The sequence below is a fragment of the Mesoplodon bidens genome (genome assembly GCF_964165515.1).
Source record: "Mesoplodon bidens genome assembly, chromosome: 17".
NCBI classification, from domain to species: Eukaryota; Metazoa; Chordata; class Mammalia; order Artiodactyla; family Ziphiidae; genus Mesoplodon; species Mesoplodon bidens.
In genome coordinates this window covers 66,860,418-66,875,911 of record NC_138174.1, presented here as the reverse complement: position 1 = coordinate 66,875,911, position 15,494 = coordinate 66,860,418, and the positions used below count along the sequence as shown (strand labels likewise).

The following is a 15,494-nucleotide window of genomic DNA, read 5'->3' as shown; positions in this document are numbered from 1 at the left end:
CAGAATAATTCTGGATGATGAAGTATATATACTGAAGAGAATATCTTATATTGTGCTTAGCTTGGTTCAACTGATGTCCTAAAAATGTATCAAAGATGTACCAAATATACTTCCACTGATCAAAACAGAAAGGTTAGCTTCCCCAAAACCCAAGGGGAAAGCTGAAGTAGTGCTTTATCTGCTAATAGGGAAATTCTAGGCATTCTGTTCCCAAATGAAGTTGCTGGGACAACTCTTCATAACTGAAAGCTGGGTTCCAGGTCCCTCTGTAAGGTGAGGCAGGGAGTCTGAGCACTTTTAGGCCACCACCTTATCATTTATTGATATAATACTGACTGTAGGAAATGTTCCTTTGAACAAACTTATTTATGACATATCCTGAGAAGGGGAGGGATCCTTCTAAACTGTGACTTTTAAGAAATTTTTCCTGGATGCAAAAGAGAAATGAATTCCTTCTTAGCTAAGTTATCACAGGCTTTTCTACAAGGTGGGGAGAAAAAAGAAAAAAGATGCAACTAAATAACTTTTAGATAACACTGAATACAAACCTTATATGGTGACGGTTCAATTCTTTCCCCAAATAATACCTGACCTAGATTTTCAGACGGGCGTTTTCCTTCTGATGCTTGGCAAAAATCAAACCTGCGGGCAAGAATATTTGAGTTTTTAAGCATAAAAGGAAGCAATGAGATATCAAACCCCTAGCCAACCTAGAGGACAGATTAGGTACTGATCACTCCAGCAGCTCTAGTAGATGAATAAGAAATATATTCCTACTCCAAGTTCCACGTACCACATCTCCCCAAAACAAACAAACAAAAAATCTGAAAATTATGCCTTAGAATGCTTTGATTTTTAAATAATACTTTTATTAAGATATAAATTATAGAATTTAAAAATTGACACATTATAATTTATTGTTGTTCATTTCAATGATAAAATTATTTACACCCTAGTGTTCAAGGGAATTTTGCGTAACTCACCTCCTTTTGTTATCTTTCTAATTCAAATATTTACTTAATGCCATTTCAAGAAGATGTGTTAACTACATGGGTTTCTGTCTCATCCCAATATACTGGCCAACATGAAAAGCAGGCTAGACAGACCCTCCGAGAACATGGAGCTGTGGAGAAGCCATAACCAGGCAGCTGTAAGCTTCTCTCTGTGCTATAATTTCCTTGTATTACTAACCAAATTTTCATAAAGTTTTGTTTGAACGTTACAGCCTAATTTCAGCCTTGCTATAGAATATTAAAGGGCAGTTCTGTGGTCACCATGGTTGAGACCAGCACAGTGATGGCTACAGACTAGTTAGATCCCTAAGAGGAAGATGAATCTTGGGTGATAAAAAACTGGGGCTGGGAAGTCCCCAAATGAAGATTCTCCATCTACTGGATATAAGAGATTCACTGAGTTTTCCCAAGAATAGCCACAAAGATTTAAGGAGAGAGATTTGTTTATTTAACAAAACAAAAACTAGAAAAAGTCTCCAATAGGTACATATATTATGGTCGATTCATTCATGAAATTTGTATTCTCTTCTTACACATGTTTAGGCACATGGATTCTTGTAGGATAGTCAAACTTTTTGTGTGTGTTTTCTACAGTAAACATATTTTCTTTCAAAACTCTTAGATACCAGAGAAATTTAGAAGCCAACAAAAATTTAGGAACATATTTTATACCCAATATGGAATATAGTGCTCAAAAGAACAAAGGATATTTATGCGGCATTTTTTATTTCAAAAAATGGAAATAATGAAATGCTCATAGAGAATTAGTGAAACAAATCATACACAGACTCTATACGATCTCTACAAAGGGATAATAAACAGCTACTAAAAAGACTGAGGAAGCTGTGTATTAATATAGAAAAGATCTCCACATAGATTCAGTGAGAAAAACAAGGTGCAAATAAAATATATAAACCCGCCTTCATTTAAAACAAAAATGGGGCTTCCCTGGTGGCACAGTGGTTGAGAATCCGCATGCCAATGCAGGGGACACGGGTTCGATCCCTGGTCCGGGAAGATCCCACATGCCGCGGAGCAAATAAGCTCATGAGCCACAACTACCGAGCCCGCGTGCTGCAACTACTGAAGCCCGTGCGCCCAGAGCCCGTGCTCCACAATGAGAGAAGCCACCGAAATGAGAAGCCTGTGCACTGCGGTGAAGAGTAGCCCCCGCTCGCCACAACAAGAGAAAGCCCGCACACAGCAACGAAGACCCAACATAGCCAAAAATAAATAAATTTTTAAAAAATGTATAAATGTGGTTGTGTATGTTAGAGTAAGCAGAGAAAAAATGCAGGGGGCAGACAACAAAGCAGTTATTTCTGGGGATTGATTATGTGGGACATATGGATTTTGTTGAAAACTATGTGGGTTTTTTTATAATCAAAAAAATTAAAACAAAATGGCTATTTGTCCAGTCAGGTAAAAAAGGAAATCGACTGTTTTCGTTGGTGCTTCTGGTGCATTGCACAGTGACATCAACAGATCACATTTCACATTTTAACCCTACCTGAGAAATAAACAATACCCCTTTAAAAAATGTTTTCAGGCCATGTACTTTTTTTAAATGCATATGAATTTATCCATAACTGTGGAGAAAGTTCTAAATGTACAAAATTCTGATGAGTCATAAAATTTCATATAAAAACCAAGCTGAAAAACTTACGCTGTATATTCATAAGGAAGAACAGATTCCACCGAGTCAAGCCTGTTCACAAATAGTTCTATTTCAGCCTGAAAATGAAGAAACATAGAATTAGAATATAAACAACTAGAGACCACAACTTAGGTCATGCCTAGAATTAAAAAGGAATTTGACTTTTGAAATGAGAAATTTTATGATACCCAACTCACTTTAAAGAATTACTTATAAATCCATTCACTGAGATTTATATGCATTTAAATTACAATAAAAAATTTTTCAGTTGCAATGTCTCCAATAGTTTCTAAATGCTTTAAGTTCTAAAAATTTCTAAAAAATTAAATAAGTATTTAAATTAAATAAGGTATCACTCACTACATCAATATAGATTGTTTTTTAAAACCTGGTTTTCAAATTCAGTATTTCATTCTGCAGCACAAAGATAATTTTTATTTTTAAACAGTTTTTAAAAAACCTTCTCAGGGCTTCCCTGGTGGCGCAGTGGTTAAGAATCCATCTGCCAACGCAGGGGACACGGGTTCGAGCCCTGGTCCAGGAAGATCCCACATGCTGTGGAGCAACTAAGACTGTGCGCCATAACTACTGAGCCTGCGCTCTAGAGCCCGCGAGCCACAACTACTGAAGCCTGAGTGCCTAGAGCCCGTGCTCCGCAACAAGAGAAGTCACCACAATGAGAAGCCCGCACACGGCAACAAAGAGTAGCCCCTGCTCCCCACAACTAGAGAAAGCCTGCGCGCAGCAACAAAGACCCAATGCAGCCAAAAATAAATAAATAAAATTTAAAAAAACACAAAACATTCTCATAGCATTCAAGGAATGCTGTCAACAAGAAGAAAAAGAGAAATGGATGCATCCGAGAAATATTTTGAAAATAAATTTGATAGGACTGATGGGTTTTATGTGAGAGTAAAGATAACACACGCCTCAAGTTTAAAGACGAGAGATGCTTTAATTTTCTGATTTTGACAAGTAACAAAAGGGACATTGGAAGAGGATTAGGTTTGAGGGGAGAGATCATGAGTTTGTCTTTAGACATGTTTTGTTTGAAGTGCCTTTGAGATACCTAAGTGTAGAAGGATAAACAGTCACGGCATTTAGAAAAAAAATCTGGAGATATGAATTTGAGACACATCTGCGATTAAATTCAATATGAGACCACTAAACTTTGGCTAAAAGTTTTCAAAAGCTATAACACCTGGGCTTCCCTGGTGGCGCAGTGGTTGGGCGTCCGCCTGCCGATGCAGGGGACACGGGTTCGTGCCCTGGTTCGGAAAGATCCCACATGCCGCGGAGCGGCTGGGCCCGTGAGCCACGGCCGCTGGGCCTGCGCGTCCGGAGCCTGTGCTCCGCAACAGGAGAGGCCACAACAGGGAGAGGCCCGCGTACTGAAAAAAAAAAAAAAAAAAGCTATAACACCTGTGGCTCTTTGAAATGTGAAGTTGTTACAGCCTTTTGGAAAGCAAAATACATACATTCTTCCACCCAGCAATCCTACTTATGAGAACTTACCTCCTACGAATAAAATCATGTGTGCACAAGAGATGTATAAGAATGTATACTGCAGACGTGTTCATTAAAAGACTAGAAACATATTGTAGTATGCCTGTTGATAGTAAATTAGCTATTAAAATAAACACCATGGGACCATTAAAAAAAAAGAAATGTTGCCAGGTAGGTAAGAAATTTCTAGATCAATTGCACTAGAAACACAATCTCATGCTCTTAAGCAGACAGGAGACAGACAATGACAACATGGTTTAATTCTGGAGGATTGCTTTGATCAATTTGAGAATGCTTAACTACAAAGGTAGTAACAGAGAAGAAATTCATAAAGACCAAATCAAGTTCAACAACAGGGGAGAGGGAGAAAAGCTGTATCAACTTCCTAGGAAATATGGGCTAACTCAAAGCCACACCTTCCTACTGAAGCTCCCAGGATTTCGTCAACGTATATTTGAAGTTCCAAAGGAACTTGTACCCAGGTACCCACTCTCCCAGTAGGGGCTCATTGCTACTCAATACAGAATTCTTTAGTTGAAAATGTCAGTAAGTAATCTGTGCCCTGAAGTACTTTTGGTACTAACCAAAAACAACTAAATAGGAGCTGTTTATCTGTATTTTATAGGGTTAGATCACTATGGCTGCCTCTGGACTCTGATCTGAGGCTACCTGGAAGAGCATACAGCCACACTTGCCATTTTGATCTCATTTACCAGTGCTGTCAGCAGTCTTCTATACCTGTTAATACCCCAAAAGTGAGACAAGATGTTCAGTGTACAAAAACTAATAATACACTGTCATTGGAAAAACAGCAAAACACAGTGGGCAAAAGTAGACCTCTGGGGCCAGTTTGCCTGGGTTCAAATCCCAGCTCTACCACTTATACTTGGTCAAGTTATTTAGCATCTCAGTTTCCTCATGGGTGCTTCAGTTTCTTTATCTGCAAAATGGGGATAACAGTAACTACCTCACAGAGGTATGAGGATTAAATGAGTTAACATTTATAAAGTATGTCAAACAGTGCCTAATACACGAAGTGCTATGTATTTGTTAAATAAAGAAAACCAAATAAATTTAATGATATTCAGAATAGGGAATGCATAAACTACACTGCTCATCCACTAAAATGCTCATCCAATATTCATGATATACAATGGAAGACATTAGCCTTTGCACACGGTACTGAAAACACACACAAAACCCCTAAAACCGTACTGACATAAAATGACAACACAATGGTAACACTGTCTCAAACACAAAAAAAGTTTAACTGTGTCTCCTTGTACAAAATATTCAAGACTGTATCACTGGTCTTTTTGGCTAAGAAGATAATGGGACATGATATTTAAGCTTACAGAATGCTTGAGTAATTATCACAAACTTACATAACTGTTGTGAAGGCAAAATTCCCCGTTGATAGCTTACTCTGCCAAAATAATTTTCACTAATTTAAGGGGTCAACACTGCTATGAAGATATACCAGAATCCAAGCGCTCTGTTTAATGTATCTTTTTTTTTTTTTTTGCGGTACACGGGCCTCTCACTGTTATGGCTTCTCCCGTTGCGGAGCACAGGCTCCGGACGTGCAGGCTCAGCGGCCATGGCTCACGGGCCCAGCCGCTCCGCAGCATGTGGGATCTTCCCGGACCGGGGCGCGAACCCGTGTCCCCTGCACCGGCAGGCAGACTCCCAACCACTGCGCCACCAGGGAAGCCCTATTTAATGTACCTTAATGAAGACTGAAAGTTCCTATAAAGCTAATCCAGTTCACGTCTTTAGATTTCTTTCTAGGGAGGAATGCAGCTATTATATTCTACACAGCTTTCTATGTTTTGAGTCTCAAAATCCATAGATCCACATTTTCATCACATAAGCTAACTCCCTTGTGCCACAATTAGGCATATTCCTTACTCTCAGTACAAAGAGATTAAGAACACAGACTCTGAAGCTAGGCTGCCTGGGTTTAAATCCTGGCTCTGACATTTACTAGCTGTGTGATCTTGGGGAAGTTTCTTCACTTCCCTGTGCCTTGGTTTTCTCATTTGTAGAATGGAGGTAATAATAATCCCTGCTGCAACTGGTTTTTGAGAAGATTCGAGAACAGTGCCTGTCACAAAGTACTATGTAAGTATTTACTATTATGCAGCAACATCCAATAGAACTTTAAGCAATGAAAATACTCTATCTGTTCTGCCAAATACAGTAGCCACTAGCCACACGGGGCCATTGGTCACTTAAAACGTGGTCAGTGTGGCTGAAGATCTGAATTTAAATTTTTATTTAATTTTACATTTAAAAAGTCACAGGAGGGGGCTTCCCTGGTGGCGCAGTGGTTGAGAGTCCGCCTGCCGATGCAGGGGACGCAGGTTCGTGCCCCGGTCCGGGAAGATCCCACATGCCGCGAAGTGGCTGGGTCCGTGAGCCATGGCCGCTGAGCCTGCGCGTCCGGAGCCTGTGCTCCGCAACGGGAGAGGCCACAACAGCAAGATGCCCGCGTACCGCAAAAAAAAAAAAAAAAGTCACAGGAGGACTTCCCTGGTGGCGCAGTGGTTAAGAATCCACCTGCCAATGCAGGGGACACGGGTTCCAGCCCTGCTCCAGGAAGATCCCACATGCCACGGAGCAACTAGGCCCGTGTGCCACAACTACTGGGCCTGCGCTGTGGAGCCCACGAGCCACAACTACTGAAGCCTGCAAGCCTAGAGCCTGTGCTCTGCAACAAGGGAAGCCACCGCAATGAGAAGCCCACACACCACAAGGAAGAGTAGCCCCTGCTCGCCACAATCAGAGAAAGCCCACACGCAGCAACGAAGACCCAATGCAGCCAAAAATAAATAAATAAAATAAATAAATTTATTTAAAAAAATAGTCACAGGCGTCTAATGGCTTCTATATGGGACAGCACAGTAATGGAAAAGAATAAAATGCTGCTTAGTACCCTTTATAAACCCTCTTCATATACTTAATATTTTACTCCAGTCAGTGCAATCTTCCCTTTACTTGGAAAAATAACTCGAACGTTAGTCTATCCCAGAGGTTGGCAAATTTTTTTCTTAAAGGGCCAGAGAGTAAATATTTTAGGCTTTGCTGGACAAGCAGTCTCTGCCTTTGGAGTACAAAAGCAGCCACAAACATTACATAAGTGAAGGAGCCCAGCTGTAGCCCAGTAAAACTATTTATGGGGATTGAAATTTGAGTTTCATGTAATTTTCACTCATCCCTAAATATTCGTCTTCTTCTAACTTTTTTCTAATCACTTAAAAATGTAAACACAGTTCTTAGATTGGGGACCCTACAAAAGAGACAGCAAGCTGGACTGGACTCCTAGTTCATCCTTGAGCTCTGTTCACTAGGTATTTTTCAATGTTCTTTAAGTTCATATCTTAGGAAACCCAAAACAGGGCAAAAGGTTCAGAGATTTGATGCCATTTAAAAAACATTTTTAGGACACTGCTGAAGAGCATATAAATTTAGGGTAAAATGGATGAGGCAAGAATTTCTGCTTAGCCTATGATGTTCTCTCTGAAGTTTCCTGGTCCATCTCTTTCTTACCTATAGGATTGTAAGACCGAAGGAAAACCGTAGTCTCGTTTTCTGACTTCTCTCATCTCTCCTTTGAGTCTTCATCTTTCAAAACGGAAAGGTCTCCTTGATCATGCCGCTGCTTTTCTCGGGACCTTGCCCTACTCTCTCATCTTTCTTAAAAGGTATAGCGCTGAGAATTACAGGCAGAATTCAAGGTATAGACATCAAAGCTTCATATACGTATAGAATGACACTGTTACTTTTCCTTAGCCTTTTTGGCCAAAAGCATAAATTCTTCAATGACACTCTTCATCTCTTTCCAATGTTCTGTAACTGATAGTTTAAAGCTCATCACCTCAAATATATAATTGTTAACTGTTTTTCTTCAAATATACTTTAACTTGTCCATGACCAGATTAATTTACTACCTTTTGTTCTCTCATATAACTTGAAGAGAGCTTCTGGAAGTATATTCCCAGTGGCTTTATATTATGTTGATACAAGAGTTTAATACTACTAGCTAATTAAAACATTTCACATTCATTCTTTTTGCTAAATTTAAGATCCAAATTAGCCTCAGGGACTTCTGGAAGTCTGTCTCCATTTTTACTACTCCCCATGGTTTATTCCCTACCCCCGCTCGCCCCTAAGCTAACCCACACCACTTGAAATTCCAATTTAACCTTTTTAAAAAACAATCTTGTCAAAACTTTAGACATCAAATTCACTGGCTCCCTCTAAGTCTACTTTAAGTCTCTGAAGCAAACTCTAGAAGCCAGGAAAATTTCTCTTTTAGACACCATGCTAGTCTTCTGCTTATATAATTTAGTATCATTTAAACTGATTATTACCACACTTATTCCATTTCAGTCTAGAGCCCAAAGACCCACACACCCTCCCCTCCCTATTTTCTTATTTGTACATTATTAGTTTTTATCCATCTCACACTTGGCATTTTGTCTACTATCAACTTCCCATTAAATTTACCGTATCTATCAACTTTTCCTGATCTGGTGACGTAGCTTCAAATTCTACTCCTAATGACAAAAACGTTAACGTCAACGAAGAAGCATGTTTCAGCCTTGCTGTGTGATTTATAAGGATGTCTACAATTATCAAGGTCTGTCCACAAAATTTTCCAAAATATTGACGGCAAAATTCAAAAACAATTCTTCTCACAAATCTTTCACCCAAAAACAAAACTAATTTTAGCACACACAACATATAAATAGAGAACACAACTTCAGTTTGGAGGGAGAACAGAGTCAGACCGCTGGGTTCATTTCAAATCCTAGGTCTGTTGCTAATAAATATGTGCTTATGGGCAAGTAATTTTGAATGTGAGCAACGAATGAGGTAGTAATAAAACAGAAAACGATACAGAAGCTGGCACACGATAACTGTAAGTTAAATGTTTAACTGTAAGCTAGATAAAGATAGCTGTTATTACCTGTTATTTCAGAGAAGCTGGACCTTCCTCAATCCAAATATGTATTAGTATAAGGACAACCTTGAGGGGTTCTGTGAGAGGCGCTCCTTCCTGCCTCCCATTAAAGGACACTAAGCATAGTGGCTTCTGATCTACTGTTTGTGCCTCTTCATTACTCCCTTCCTGGCTATCGGTCTCGGGAAGAGGAAGATAATAACTATCAAGCACAATTCTCATAGTAACCTTATGAGCTAGGGATTCCTTGCTCTACTTGAAGACAAGTAAGTTCAAACACTGGACCGCTGGCTCAAAGAGGTGAGTCAACTCAACGGCTGCTCCCACTTTTACGTTTTGCTGCTCTCAGTCCTCCACTTTTCTTCCTTCTAGTCTCTCCTGACACTTTTCCACACTTACTTTTACAGGAAAGTTGGTCCATCATAGATATCACCACTAAATCGTGGACCTTTTTCCATCGCTTGGTGAACTAATCAAAACACACCTTGGATATTCAGTTCATTTTGGCTATTTCTGTAGCACTTTCATTCATTCTTCCTTTTTTAAACTGTGAGAATTTGAAATTTTAGTATTTATCTCATTTAAAACATGCTGAGAATTGTAAATTTAAACTGATACATTTAACACAGAATAGAGCAATTTACAACGAATTTGTAAATATGCTACATTTACAACACTCTATTTTAAATATTGACCCTTATAGTGAAACAGGAAAATTTCAAAAATATTATAAGTATTATAAGAATAATATTACGAGATCCTCGGACTATGACAGTAGGACAAATATTAAAAACAAGAAAGAAGAAAGGAAATGAGACTGCTAGTGAGTTTATGTGGTTTCATGAAGGGCAAAAGTATGTTACAAACATGACATTCATCCCTAAAAAATATAAATGTACACAGAGATAAAACAAATAGAAGAAAATATAAACAACTGTTGGCTCTAAGGGTCTAGGTGGATATACAGGTGATCATTATACTATTCTTCCAACTGTTTTGAATTTTGAGAATTGTCGCAATTACAAGTTGGAAAACGAAAAGGCTTGAAAGATGAGAGTGGACTTTAGTCATACTATGAAGTGACAGAAGCCAAATCAAAGCACGAAGAAATAAAGACTAAAGAGTGAAGTTTAGTGTGGGAAGATGTCAGAAGCAGGAAAGATGACTTCAAAAGAAGTCGTAAATAGGGGGAAATAGCAGAATTTGCAATATATGCGAAAACCCAGGAACATTCACAACAACAAACCCTGAAAAACCATGGGAAATTCATTCAACCAACACATTTATTCAAAGCCCATAATGTCCTGTACTAGAGACCGTGAATGCCATAATAATATAAAACCCATGAATGGTTGCCTTTCAAAGAATTTATAATCCAGATGGGGAGATAGGGCACACATTCAAGGGAGTAAAAGAGAAAAGTGGCAAAGCTATTTATGTGTTCTTAGGGTAGCTAGTGGGATTTAGTTTTCTTATTAAAATAGCAATCGCTGTAAGAGAGCAATACTTGACTCATTTTAAGGTCATTTTCCATTCTAAACATCTTCTTTATTCCCCATCCAAGAGTTAATTACGTGCATCTCCTTCTGGAGATAGCCAACTCCAAGATATCACTTACATGACTCAAAAGAGCCTTCCTTAAAGGTTACTTTCTTTACATTCCCACTTTCAACTGTCCCAAAATGAGTTATTACAAGCATGAAAACTTGTGACAACATTAACCATTTTAAGAAATGTACAGATTAATCCTAAAGCAAGACTGTAAATTCTAAAGCAAGACATAGACAAAACAAGACTGATTACAATACCACCCTAAGAAACCTTTTATGGAAATGCTTTTAATTAATTTAGAGTTCTATCATCTTCCTTCTAAATCCTTCTCCCAAATGTACAATTTTATTTCTAGTCCCCATCTGCCCACTCTACTTCTGATCCCAACTTTGGTCACAACTACACCCTATTTTATTACTTCAAAGCATGCCATGCTATAGGACTGCATTTCCCCCCATTTCCTTGTTCCTTTGTGGGTTTTTTTTTTTTTTTTTTTTTTTTTTTTGCGGTACGCGGGCCTCTCACTGTTGTGGCCTCTCCCGTTGCGGAGCACAGGCTCCGGACGCGCAGGCTCAGCGGCCATGGCTCACGGGCCCAGCCGCTCCGCGGCATGTGGGATCTTCCCGGACCGGGTCACGAACCCGTGTTCCCTGCATCGGCAGGCGGACTCGCAACCACTGCGCCACCAGGGAAGCCCTGTTCCTTTGTTTTGATTCTGCTTTTACAACTGCCATCATGTATGTCCCACCCGACACCTACAACTGTTTTTCAAGGTAGAAAGAAATCTCAGTGAAGAAATGTGACTTTGTACAATGATCAAAGCAAGTGACTAGTCACAAAAGTGTCTGAGATACCAAGGTACAGCCATAGAAAAGGAAAACTATGGAAGCTTCAATTACTTTAACATTGGAGAAGCCCACAGTGGGAAAAAGTCCGAAGAAGGAAAACCTTAGCTCAGATACAATTTTAAAATCCCAATAGAAATGCTGGAACTCACAAATGGATGTTCATGAGCTTTGAGTTACCTGACCAACAATGCCCAGAAGCTGATCTCCTAGATACTAAGGTTCTTCCTCCACTTCCCATCAAAAAATAAAATTTCAACTTTAAACTGTATCAAAGAAAGGAATAAACATAAAATGTAACTGGTTAAAAACTGATGACATAGGTAAAGAGCTTTCTGTTGTAACTGCAATAACTGTGGAAGTCCAGGATTACAAGCAGCCCAGGATCGGCAGGGCAGGGCAGGAGAAGAGGTACGGCGCTCAGTCTAGAAGATCCAGGAGTACCCCAACGTGGTGAAGAGCCTAGACTTCGGACTCACACACTCCTGGAGTTGCATCTTAGCTTCGCTACTTATGGAGGTATGTTTGGTTGAGAGGGTACCGCATCCTACCCAGCTTCAGTTTCCCTATCTAAAAACCACAGGATTGTCTGGAGGATTAACTAAGATTAATATATAACTGGCACACATAAAGTACACAAATTGTAGTTTCTATCACTGTAATTAGCAAAGGGCACTAAAGAGGTATGAAAAGGTGAGAGTAAGAAGAACAAAGAAAAATATATTTCACAAATTTCTTACAAAGCCTTTCATCAACACTTAGTTAATTTTCATGGCAATAGCCAATGGCCTTGTAGAGTGCATATATTTAGGTAGCTACAACTAACTACAGTACAACACTTACTACGAGGACACTGCAATAGAAAACTGCAAGGAAGAACAGAAGTAGGGGTTTGGGAAACTGGGCTCTAAGGCTGACTGAGCTCAGACCAGTTTCTAGAACTTATGTGTGTCTGCATGTGGAGCACCTGTCTGTGGTTTTGTTTCAGATGTTCAAGAACATACCTCTTGAAAAGGGCTTCCCTTTGTAGACAGCAGTAGGACAGTATTTTATCTGTATCAACAACGCTTGCTTTCCTAATCCTAGCTCTCACATCCACTATAATGAACGATCACAGTTTCAAAATAGTTTTATTCGAAAATTTAATTTCTGAACGCAAACCTTCTCAGTTCCATGTACTTTTTCACAGGAACAGAGAACAATCGTTGGAATGTGGATTTATCCAAAGTCGTTCTTTCCAATGACAGATTTCATGCCTGAAACAATATCAGTAACCCTCACACACTGATTACTTTCCAGTAGCTAAGAGTCAATACTCTTCTTCCAGAAAAAAACTATGGGGCTTCCCTGGTGGCGCAGTGGTTGAGAGTCCGCCTGCCAATGCAGGGGACATGGGTTCGTGCCCTGGTCTGGGAAGATCCCACGTGCCGCGGAGCGGCTGGGCCCGTGAGCCATGGCCGCTGAGCCTGCGCGTCCGGAGCCTGTGCTCCGCAACGGGAGAGGCCACAACAGTGAGAGGCCCGCGTAACCGCAAAACAAACAAACAAAAAACCTATGAAAACATGAAACTAAATATCGATAAATATATACCAATTATATTGTTAGGTACACATGTAAATTATATTTTTTGTTCAAATATTTCAAAATCTTCAAAATCTCTATGGTCAAGTTAAAGCAGGTAAATAATACATTCATTCCTGTGTTTGTGCAGAGCAACGTTTAGAACTGTTTTCTTAAATTTGACTAATTCCATATTTATAGGCAATTGCTCCCAAAATAATAGACACAGAATTTATTAAAAGCTTCTAAAAGTAACTACTGAGAAAAGGAAAGTTAAAATTGTGATTCTGATTTTTTTAATAAAAAAGTTGTTAAACTAATCCATTTAAACTTTTTTTTTAACACCAGGGGGGTATATTTGGTCATTTTTCCTTACTGGACAGGAAAGAAAATCTTACTCTTTCATCTAAGAACATGACCTGTCCGTGCACACACATCATCAAACAGTAAAAAAGTGGCAAATGTTTTCCAGAGCTAGTTGTTCATGTTGACAAGCCATTAAATAATTGCTTGAAAGTTAAAAGCAGCAAGGGTGAACTGCTCACTAATCTTCAGTTATCAGCCATTAGAATGCCACTTAGCACACTTAAGACTCAATCTAAAGGTAACTTCACATTTATCTATTCACTTCTGACCAGGGCTTACTCTACTTACTGCAGTCAACACATTATCCCCTTAGCTTAAGAAAGTAAAATGCTAGCAGAAAGGAATACCATGGTTCAATTCTTTAATACTGTGGTTTGAAAAACTAACAAAATAAGACAAATAAGAGAATTGAAAGATGGAGAAACCTCAACAGCAACAAAAGCAATGCAGCATTAAAAAATGTTTAGGTACCATCACATAGCTATTAAATTGATAAATAAAAACTATAAAATACTGTGAAGACACATGGAATCATTCAGCTAATGGCACTGTAAATCAAACCTACTTTTCTTCAAAGAAACCTGGTAATATTAAATAGAGCTATAAAATTGCTTCTTCCCTTTGACCTAGTAATTTGTGAATATGCAATGAATTCCTGCTAAATACATTCTAGCAAAATTATTTACAATATAGAAAAATCGGGACCAATCTAAATGCCCTACAAGCAAGAAACAGCTAAGCAAACCATAGTATTGTAACACTACAATGAAATACTGTACAGTCAATGAAAATGTGCACTATGTTGATACTCAAATGTACCTGTAATGATAGCAAGCTAAAAAAGAAAAAAAAAAGGCACAGAACACAGTCACACTGTTTATTAAGGCTAATGAAGATCATAAATCAGAAGTTAAAGGAATATGAATATGACTGTATGTTCACTGGACTTCTGTTTCTATGTCAGTAAATTGAACATAAAATAATTTTGAGAGGAGAAAATGACCAAATCCTCAGGGTTCTTTTGATTGTCTCTCAATATACATGGTGAGCTAAATACAGGACATGGACTTCACAGGATATGTAAAGATTATACTCCATAAATTACACTTATGCTGAAGATAAACTTGGTTCATCTTTACACTTATGAATATTGTATAATATTGCAACAATGATAAATATTGTACTTTCCCTCCAGGAAAGGCAAAATATCTTTCAAGGGGAATATATAGTAAGCAAATATGATTATCTCTATCTTACAGATGGAAAAACTGATAGAAATAGTATGAATGACCTACCCAATTCATCCAACTCCTGATTCCCTAACCTAAAAGCACCTCTGGAAATAATTATTCCCATTTCACAACTCCCATTTCCAATTTTTAAAAGAAGTCCTTTCAACTTTTCTGACAGTGTAGACAAGACTGTCTTCCTTAACAAATATGAAATGGATGAGAAAAAAAATATTAATACCCTGATTGAAGTAATGGAAATTTAAGTTTACTGTTTGAGAAGCAAAGAGAAGAAATATTAAAGTGTACTTCAAATTCCCTACACCAGTTAGTCAAATTCTAGGGAAAAACTGCTAAAAGTGCCTCTTTCTACTGGTCTAAGATCTGTTTTCACTGACCAAGATGTGAACGTAGCTGCTGGCAACAAAGATGAAATCCAGACACTTCAGAAAAATGATCTGTCTTGCCTGCTTTATCCCTATACCTGTGAAAACTAAAAATCCAAAAGGACTCCCTGAAATTAATCGAAAGTTAACTGAAAGGTAACTACCTAAAGAAGGACCTGTTGAGGAAACAAAATTATCTAACCAGCAGACCACCTGTAAATTCCACTCATACTCATGTCTGAAGTCCGTCTCAAATGTTACTTCCTCTCTGTAGCTTTCCCTGAAGACTCCAATCCGCAGATGTTTCCTTATTTGTGTTTTAGAGCACTTTGGACAGCCATCTTTTATAACATATCAGATTTTGATAATCTGTCATAAGCTTATGACCTTTGAGGTTCCTAGGAGACAGGAA

General features: G+C 38.6%; 1 protein-coding gene across 1 annotated transcript in view; it reads right to left on the bottom strand.

The window, feature by feature from the left end:
• TM9SF2 (transmembrane 9 superfamily member 2) overlaps positions 1–15,494 on the bottom strand; it is a 60,414-nt gene that overhangs the window by 43,197 nt on the left and 1,723 nt on the right. Inside the window, exons 2-3 of the mRNA XM_081215190.1 lie at positions 2,680–2,747; positions 549–642 (exon numbers count right to left, since the gene is read on the bottom strand). Coding sequence (XP_081071316.1) covers positions 549–642; positions 2,680–2,747 — 162 coding nt within the window. The remainder of the gene's footprint in view (positions 1–548; positions 643–2,679; positions 2,748–15,494) is intronic.